Raw genomic sequence first — 10006 nt, forward strand, 5'->3', positions numbered from 1 at the left:
AATGCAGAAAAGCTTACACATTGGAACAGAGAGCACAGACTGGATACCTCCTGAAGTATAAAAAAGTAGGAGATTTTCTTATTTGTCTGTGTGAACTTCTTGCTCGCTAATATGCTTGTACAAATTGCCAGGATGAGTCAGCTATTGGAATGGAAAGCCCTTCATTTTGAGGGGTTTCTCTGGATCTTTAGAAGTCTTAAGTACATTTTACTCACTACAGGAGGAAGCAGTGGGGAAGAACACCCTAATTAGTTCTCTTAAAAGCAAAATGGGCATATAAGAAGAATTTGCTCTGCTCTTTGGCTGCCGTTTCACTTTAAAGCCAAACAAACAGTTGAAAAAAATCTCCTTTCAGCTCATAGAGGGAAGTTAGTCTGTTCCTTATCACTGCTTGAAACAGGGTCATGCTGTTGTTTTTCCGACAGGCACATATCCTTTCGTGACTTCATCGAACTGCACAGTAGGTGGTGTGTGCACTGGACTCGGTGTTCCTCCCCAGCACGTTGGTGATGTGTATGGTGTGGTGAAGGCATATACAACTCGAGTGGGAATTGGAGCCTTCCCCACTGAGCAGATTAATGTAGGTTTAATGTTACAAAATGCAATACATACCATTTCCGTAAAACAAGGTCAGTGGAAGAGGGTAGGGTTATGCCAACAATGAATACGCACCATAATAATAATGCCAAACAATTGCACTCACAAGGAGAGGAGAATTACATTATAAATGTCATGTCTTCAGAGGAAAGAAACACACATGTGGTGATGGATCTGTTGTAATGAACAATGTGAGAACACATTTCATTGTTCTATGTAACACTGGTGGATGCATTTCAGCGATGAGAGTTTGTTGTAGACCAGAACTGTCATTGCATCGCAGGTAAGCTTAAATTACAAGAGTTAACTTGGGTGCTTAACATCCTGTGTTCTACACACTGATTTATCGACTAAAAGTGGTGTGTGCGTCAGCCAGTCATGCACAAATTGATCAATAAAAAGAAGGGAAGAGATTTTTATTCTTTTAAACAGTCTATTGTATTTTCCTTATCAAACTGGAAGACTCAAGGTATTGATTGAGTTATGCGTGCATCAGTCTCCAAGTCAGTGAACTGAATCTAATTTAAGGATTTGGTCAGTAAAATCCTATCTCTGATGGCTCAAATGAGTTGGTGATATCCTTTACTTCTCTAAATCATGAGTGTAAAGTTTTTTTCCTTCATTTGTAACACATAATAAACACTGTCAGCCCAAAAAGAAGAGTTGATAGTCTCATACTGTGGTAGAACCAAGGAGTATGTTGACCTAGACATTGTATAAGCATTGATCTTGTCTCAAGATTTAGAGTCTTGCCTCAGAAAAACAGTAGATGCCAAAAGACCCGATGAAGATGCAAATGCAAACAAAATTAATACCAGGCTGGGTTGTCAATGGGATTTGCAGTCAGATGAGGGAGGAAAGTGAGTGTCTCATTGGAACATGAAATAGTCATGCTAAAGAAATATTTCAGAAATGCTAGTGACTTGAAATACAAAGATCCTCTGCACAAGGGGCTTTTTTCTCTGCCTTTGTCCCCTTCTAATAAAACTTGTTGGTTTGTTTTTTTTTCTCCCCAGCTAATCCTTTGAATTGAACAACTCTGTTTTTCTTGCTCTTTGTCTGTGTTTGTTTATATTTGTTTTCCTGCTGTTTTTCAGTGAAATACCTTCAACATTCTTTGTCTTCTTTTAGGAAATTGGAGATCTTTTACAGTCCCGTGGCCATGAGTGGGGAGTCACTACAGGCAGAAAGAGACGCTGTGGCTGGTTAGATCTTGTCACTTTGAAATATGCTCATATGATCAACGGATTCACTGCGTAAGCATCACAGATTTTGCGCTACATTTGGAAGTGATAATTTTATGCTTCGCAGAATAAATATGTAGGTAACATTAATATAAGTCCAGTAAAGTGTTACATTTTAAGCAATGAAATAACTCACAGTGGACAACTGAGAATTGTCTTAATACTAACAATAATCTCATTCCTTTTGACTTCTTTTAATGCAAGTGATTTTACAACATTGTAACAGTGCTTTTTTCAATGTTTGCACTTTGTTTGCGTCAGATGGCCAATGTGGATTGGATAAATATATCCGTTTTCTAACAGTTTGCTCTGTTCTTGATCCAGTGCTTTCATACCAACTTCTGTCATGCTCTAAACCCCACTCTTTTTGAACTTGGTTTGACTCGAGTGGTTGTAGGACCAATTCTGCATCACTTAGAACCACTATCTCTAAGTGAAGTAGAATGACACAATGTACAGTAGCTGGCACAGCTTTCATTCTAGTCCTGACAGGTTCGCTTATTTACAAAGATGTAGTCTAATATTTTATTATAAATTCTGCTTTTAATAGTCTGAGATTTATTTTCTTGGCGTCTGAGCTACTTACTTCATCAATAAATTAATTTTATAATTCAAATATATATATATGAAATTGACATTGTAAAGGAAAAGTGGCTATCTAAAGAATTGTTCAATACCTTAATGCCATCAAACTAGCTTATATCTAATGTTAGAATATTAGCAACTACAACAAGCAATTTCTGTATTTTCAGAAAAAGTTGCAAAAGCTTTATCACAGTTTTGTTGATACAAAGTGTAGGCTTAGCTGTGCATTCAGGCAAACTTGTTCATATGCAAATACTGAATTAGTCATTGTTAATCTGTTCAACTGAGGTTTAACAAATTTTTTTATGCCACTAGTATTCTAAGGAACAGTGATATTTGTTCATTAATGTAACAAGAGTTTTAAATGTTTTCCAGCTTCTAATTTGCTCTCACCTACACAATTCTAATTTATGTGGAAATAGTATTGGGAAAACATGATGCTTCCTTCCATTTCAGATCTATACAATTACTGCACTTCTATCAACGAAACTGTCTTTTCTGGTAACTGTGACAGTTACAAAACATGGGGAGATAAAAACTTACAAAACGATCAAGAACAGATTCTATGCTGCTTCTTTCTCAAAAGATCTTTTCATTTAAGCATTGCATTCATCATATACTTGGCACATACATCATGGATTGTTATGTACAATACATGTCTAAATGCTGAACTACTTTTACTTTTACCAAGGAAGGTCTGGCATACTGTTCCCAGAGAATTTGAGTAATTTTAAAATGCAGGGTACTTTCTGATCATTGAATACTATGATGCCACTGGTATTCCATTTTTGTGTTCCCTTGTATTCATTCACAACATGAAAAGGTTTGCTTAATCTCACTGCCCTGATAGCACAGCTCAGACACCGAAAATCAGCCTGAGGTCCTTCCTACTGAATTCTATGTGTGATTTTAGTGGTCACATTATGCTTTTGAAGTCTGTTTTTAAGAGTTTTATTTAGTAGGAGTAGCAGCAACAAAAACACAGCAAGTGTCACTTTACATAGCTTGCATTTTCATGCATTGAGCAAACACTGCACCTCTGAGCAGCCAAGCATTTGGAAATATGTTTAAGTAACTCAGTTGCATATTCATCACAGAAGCATGAATTCACTCAACAGTGTTCAGAGTTTAACATATTTGTGTATTTTCACTTGCTGGGTAGCCTGAGCTGGATTTATGAATTTAGAACCAGGAAGGAAAATTTTAAAAGGAGGTGGAAAGTATTAAAGAGGAGATTCATCAAGTGTGTAACTGATGTTTTTCTGTACAGCTTGGCATTAACAAAACTGGATATTCTCGATGTCCTTGATGAGATTAAAATTGGCGTTGCTTACAAACTGGGTGGAAAAAGAATTCCGTATTTTCCAGGTATGTTCTTAAATATCTATGTTCATTTTTCTCTTTCCTGCCTATTAAATAATACCTGTTGGGAAAGACTGCTAGCTCTTTAAAGTCAGGCATAAGACAGGCCAAAATGAGCAACAGCATTGTTTTGACATTTAAAATATGCCATAATATATATATTACCTCTCCATACAATTCATATGATCCATATGATTTTAAGAGGTATAATACAAGATACTTGTAACAGTCGATGCCAGGATCAGGGGTTTGTTCTGTTGAGATGGGGGTTCTAGAGGCAGCGGGGATATTGGCAGCAGCCAGCTTTCTCACCACTGATGACTTGTTCCTGCCTATGCGCACTGAGAATTCCAGTGGGGAAAAGCTTTCAGATGTCTGTTTTCAGTAAGTCTACAACTATCTGAAGGGAGGTTGTAGCCAGGTGGGGGTTGGTCTCGTCTCCCAGGCAACCTGTGACAGAACAAGAGGACACAGTCTCAAGCTGCACCAGGGGAGGTTTAGGCTGGATGTTAGGAAGAAGTTCTTCACAGAAGGAGTGATTTGCCATTGGAAAGGGCTGCCTAGGGAGGTGGTGGAGTCACCATTGCTGGAGGTGTTTAGGAAGAGACTGGATAGGGTGTTTGGTGCCATGGTTCAGTTGATTAGATGGTGTTGGATGATCGGTTGGACTCGATCTCAAAGGTCTTTTCAAACCTGCTTAATTCTGTTCTATTCCATAAAGAAGAAAAGTTTGCAACAGTAGTACCTTGTCTGCAAGGGGGCTTCTATTATTATGTGCAAATCTGAACCAAAAAGTGTAACTACTGTGACCTTCAAATCATTTGTTTCCTCAGAGATAAAATTGCAGTCATCTAACAGAGTGTGCATCCTACGCTTTCTAAAAGAGCAAACAGGTTTTCTGGGTCCTCTTGAAACAGAGTTTATCTTCCTAAGTAACAAGAATTAATAAAAGTTAAGAATGAAGTAATGTATCAACCAGGAAAAATTCTGATTTTTCATATATCAGATTTTTAAATGTAGAAAGATTTTGTTGGTCAACAAACATAAGTGTGTTCTTTTAAAGTGGAGCAGCTAGAATTAACTGCAACAAAAATTGTTCTCTCACAGCAAATCAAGAGATACTACAGAAAGTAGAAGTAGAGTATGAAACAATGCCTGGGTGGAAGTCTGACACAACTGGTGCACGAAAATGGGAGGATCTTCCCCCTAAAGCCCAGAATTACATCCGCTGTGTGGAAAACCATGTTGGAGTACCAGGTAGATATTTCTGTAGATGTACATATGAGGCCACCACAGCAGACAGGAACAGTGAACAGCTATTTAGAAGTGCTCAGATTTAGTCAAGGACCGTTTTGATTTGGGCGTGTGTCAATGGACCTGTGTTTGGGCTGCTGCTGGTGGTAAACGACAGCTTGTCAAAGAGCAGGAAAAGGTAGTGTTCTGTAGGCAGATCTGCAGTGTTGCAGAGAGCCCCAAGCTGCTGTTGACAAGGATTTAACCTGGGGAAAGATAAAAACATGTTCTTGGCAAACTGCTGCCTTCTGTCAGTAAAAAGATGGCAAACTGCGCCATGTGTCAGTGCATAGTCTGTCCTTTCACCTTACTTCCTGCATTGCATCCCTGTCTGAACATAAACTTCTCCTGGGTTTTTTGTATTATTTTTTTTTTCTTCCTTTCTTCAATACTTAACCATGTATGGTGATGTTTTACATAATGGCTACAAGATTGTTTACCCTAATTATTCCACTTTAATTAGAATCTTAACATGACCCAACTTCTGAGGCTAATCCATCCAGTTTTCCTCAAATGTAGCTGCTAGAGCTCTGAAGGTGCAAAGAGCTTGGTAGGGTATGAGGAGTGGCATTTGGAAGGGAATTTCCACAGTACCAAACCTGCCATGTGTGCATTTGTTTTCCACAAAGCACCTTAAAGGTCATATCTGAGGGCTGTTGGCTAGTTGCAGCTGTGTCTATTCCAGTATTGTTCCTGGATTAGTAAGCATCCAATAGCAGAGCCTGAAACTTGGTGGATGGCTTATATGTGGTCAAGGGATACAGATGCAGGTGATGGGGTGTGTGAATAAAGCTCCCTTCACTTGATGTCTATGGTTCTCAGTGTGAAGGCAGGGTGCCTTGGTGAGTTTGATGGTTAAAGGACACCTACCAAGAGTCAATTTTATAGTATTCATGGACAATAAAAACTGTAGCAGAACAATTACAGAGTGGTATTTGGGGTGGCTGCTCACGATGGATAACGTTTTTGCCTGGAGCCTTGCATTTAGCAGTATAACAGCATGTGTGCATCACTATCTCCTGGTCCACATCAGGAAAACTGTAGTCTAGAAAAGCTTTCACTTCCTCTCTTTTAGCCTGGCATCCTGTCACTCAAGAAAAGGACAGTTAAACGTGCAACAAACATGCTTGATCTTGTATTAGGCCTTCTGTCTGCAGTGCTTTGTGTTTATGGTGTAATTACTTCATGCTTTCCAGCTTTAGTATCCTGTACTTCTAGTCTGATAAGACAGCCGGAATTGAAGGCATTTGACTGTGAAACTTACTGGTGTTGCTTCAGCACAAAGTTGGCCAGCTTGTAGTGAAGCATGATGATAGTTGAAAATTGATTTGTTGATTATAACATCTACTCTCAGTAATTGTTCTAACAGATGTGTTTTCCTCCCTAGTGAAATGGGTCGGAGTTGGAAAGTCAAGAGAGTCAATGATCCAGCTGTTTTAAAGGAATGAAGAACTTCAGTGAGAAGCACAATTTAGCATTCACCTGTTCTTTACTGCTTCCTCTTTAAATTGAGACGCTATTTAAAACCAACATGTTCTTCTTGGAATTGGATAGAAACAAAATATATATGTTGTGACATTTTATTTAAGTTCTCAGTAAATCCAGTGTAAAATCTCCTTGGTGTGCCATCATAAAAAAGACAAATATCCTTAACTAAATAAGTAGTTTATTTTAATTTGAGCCATGTTACTATTTGAAAGTATTTTCATCCATATTAGAGTTACTTCTTGCTGAAACCAGTGTTAAGCTTTTTCAGTAGTTATTGGGTAACTTTAGAATTGTAAAGCTTGGATTTGTTCTTCAACTTCAAATGTTAAAATGTTTATGTATCTAGGTTGGCAGTAATAAGAGAGGAACTGTGCTTAGATTTGTTGGATGATACAGATTTCTGGTTTATGAAATACAGTCACATTAGGTGGTTTTGCGCAAAGCAAACAAAAATATCTATGAATGGTGAGCAGATAAAACACTTTTATCACAGAGGCTATCCTAACAACTCAGATAACATCTGTAGAGGGGCCAAACTGGACAAAGTAGACCTGTCTAATCGTTCTTTCAAGTGTCTTGTGTACTAACAAACCATCTCCCTGGAGACCATCAGATGTGCAGCCTTTGTGAGTAGGGAAGGCATGAGTGAAGGTGGAACAGCGAGTCGGCTCAGGGATATGAAACACACAGGGAGAGCAGAGACAAGACAGCACGCTGTGTTTTCTCTGTGAACCCAAAATGCTTCTTCCTGCTAGTGCAGTGATTGTAATTTCCAAAGTTTCACTGCAGTTCTCTGAGGAACTTGGGACCTGTGGCTGTAAGGCATACGCCTTTCCACAGTTCCTAAGTTTCCAAGAATAAATCAATGCATGACTTCATGATGACTGCTGCAGTATTTACACACCTCACACTTTATGACCTTCCTCAGCAAAAATGTAGTATCTATTTATAGAAGGGCATGACATGTGACAGCCAGGGTTGAGCCATGTAGAAGCCAGGGAAGGGTCCCAGAATCTTCAAGAGTACACTTGGTTTTCTTTGTGGATCTTCTAATTTATAATGGCTATACTTCAAGAGCTCTCAAGAAAAATGCCTACCTCTTGTAGAGGAAGAAAATAGACACCAGAAATGGAGTTATTTCCTAACTGCAGCATTTTCTGAGTAAGTGTTCCTTTTCTATATGTCTGAGAGCTATAACAATATTTTTGTATCATTCCCAGGGGCTGTGGAAATGGCATCACACCCTCAGTAACACCATTGTGTAGTGTGGAAAATACCCCTTTTCTGAGATAACTTCCAAGGATGCAAAGCAATGACATTTTTGCATCAGAGATGGGGGAAAAAGAAAAACCTGTCTGGAGTACCTCATGTCATACTCATTCCCTTTGTCTTTTCTCACCCCATATTAAATAACAGTTAAGGTTCAAACCCATTTGTGTCAAGAAACAATTACAAAAGTACCAGTACAAGCATATAGCAAACACTAAATTGAAGTGCTCACAGATGGATTGCTGTTTGTGTAGCAGAATTCTTGCACCCTCTGGCTGCAGTGCAGTCTCTTCATATACCAGGTATCACAGACTGGCTTTATGCCACTAGCAAATACTCACTATGTCTGAAAAAAATAGCCCAAAGTGAGTCCTTAATTCAGCTACAACTCCTTTGTCAATCTCTTACAATTGTTTCCTCTCCTTGCTGCTGTTTTTGCAGTCCGTACAATGGCAATTCAGATTTCATTCTCACCTTTTTTACGCTGCTTCTTGGATTATCTGGGAGTCAAGCCCTTCAGTCCTTCCTCTGACATTGAGGAGAAAGCTCTCCCCCTTATATTTATGGATATTATAGTGAAAGAGTAATGAGATTTCTGACCTTATTTAATGTTTGCAAAGCACTTCTGAAAGGTGCTTGGTAAGTGCTAATTATTACAAGCACTGTGAAATGTGCCTCATTTATATGAGGTAATTTAAGCACAAGGATGCTTGGAGGTACAGTAATTTAAGTTTTGTTTTCACATGGCTTAACCTTCTGACATTTGCCTACTGGATGATCAAGATCTCTTCCTGTTCTTGGCCCCATTTTCATCAATGCATTTGTACTAGGAGTTTGCAGCTATATTTAAGCTTTAGTTGATTTGCAGGTGAAGTCCTGAATGAGCAAGCCACTCAGTGTGCTGAATAACTGGATTAAATGATCAGCTCTAAATGAAGTTAGGTTTCATAGCTTAATTTTCACAGGATTACTTTCTCTTGTTCGCCTAATCTTTTTATTTTCTATTAAGTAATTTTTCCATTCGAGTCACATTGCTTGTCTCTGCATTCAAAGATTCATCAAAAACTCAGTGATGTCAGTTGGCATGATGTAATAGGTGATTATCCTATGACTTACTCTGCTACCACAAAAATACCATGCATTTCATTTCATAGTGTGGATTCTTAAATGAAGCTTCTACTCCAATTGAATTTCATGTGTGTTGTCACTGAGTGAAATGTGAATAAGTTCAGGCTCTAATCAAAAAGCTCTTTAATCTACTGAGTGATGCAATGCTTAAGAGCATTTTGATTTTGCTTTCATTTTGGCTCTTTCCATTATTTTGTATTGTTTGGGGTTTCATTTTAATAACAATCACTGTGATGAATTTAATTTCTTCTTTTTCCCCAGGCAAATGCAGTAATAATGAATAAAACTGTTTGACGCATCATCCTGTTAGATATCTGGATGGAAGGATAAGGATGAACATCTACCAAAATGGCAGAATTTGTGGCAAAGGTTATAGGTTTTTAAAAGTAGCAATTACTAATTCACTTGTGCACATTAATGTGTTTGCCACTTTCTCACATTCACCCTTACGATGTGGCCTTCATAGTCAGGTGAATGCTTCCTAACACATGCAGTGTAGGATTTTGAGGCTTTTGTAACTTTTCTTTTGGCTATGTATGGTCCTACAGTTCTGGCATAATGCATTTTATAGAAGGAAAGGGAATGAAGCATTTCCATAGTAACATGCAAACTATACTTATGCCTTATGCAGATTTTTTCAGATGAATTTTGGATCCACACCTGTTTATTTTGTCCTGAAAGACACATTAAAACCAATTTAAAGTAACAGTTCTTGGTCTCTATTTCTCTCTTCTATTTTTAGTTTTTTAACACCGTATATTTCATACAAAAACCTGGTTCAACATTTCATGGATAAATAACTAGCAGAGTTACTGAATGGCTGTTTTCTTTCAATCTACAGATTCCCAGAGTTGAGCCTTTTTTTCTTTTTCACATCTTTCTATGAACTTTGTCACATTTTCCCATTTACAAACTAAGCAGTTTGCTAACCTTTACCTCTGATGGTTCATGGTTAGACATCTTTAGTTAGATCACTTAACTGAACAATGGATTTATGAATTGAAAAACATTTTCTAATTGATACAAAAATGTCCTTGCCA

General features: G+C 38.0%; 1 protein-coding gene across 1 annotated transcript in view; it reads left to right on the plus strand.

Annotated features, from left to right (window-relative positions):
• ADSS1 (adenylosuccinate synthase 1) overlaps positions 1-9674 on the plus strand; it is a 28445-nt gene extending 18771 nt beyond the window's left edge. Inside the window, exons 9-14 of the mRNA XM_068160257.1 lie at positions 426-580; positions 1729-1853; positions 3697-3794; positions 4896-5045; positions 6469-7730; positions 9228-9674. Coding sequence (XP_068016358.1) covers positions 426-580; positions 1729-1853; positions 3697-3794; positions 4896-5045; positions 6469-6521 — 581 coding nt within the window. The 3' untranslated portion in view covers positions 6522-7730; positions 9228-9674. The remainder of the gene's footprint in view (positions 1-425; positions 581-1728; positions 1854-3696; positions 3795-4895; positions 5046-6468; positions 7731-9227) is intronic.
• The last annotated feature ends 332 nt before the right edge of the window (positions 9675-10006 follow it).

The sequence above is a fragment of the Melanerpes formicivorus genome, unplaced genomic scaffold (assembly GCF_026170545.1).
Source record: "Melanerpes formicivorus ecotype bairdi unplaced genomic scaffold, bMelFor1.0.p_v2 SCAF_48, whole genome shotgun sequence".
In the NCBI taxonomy this organism is placed as follows: Eukaryota; Metazoa; Chordata; class Aves; order Piciformes; family Picidae; genus Melanerpes; species Melanerpes formicivorus.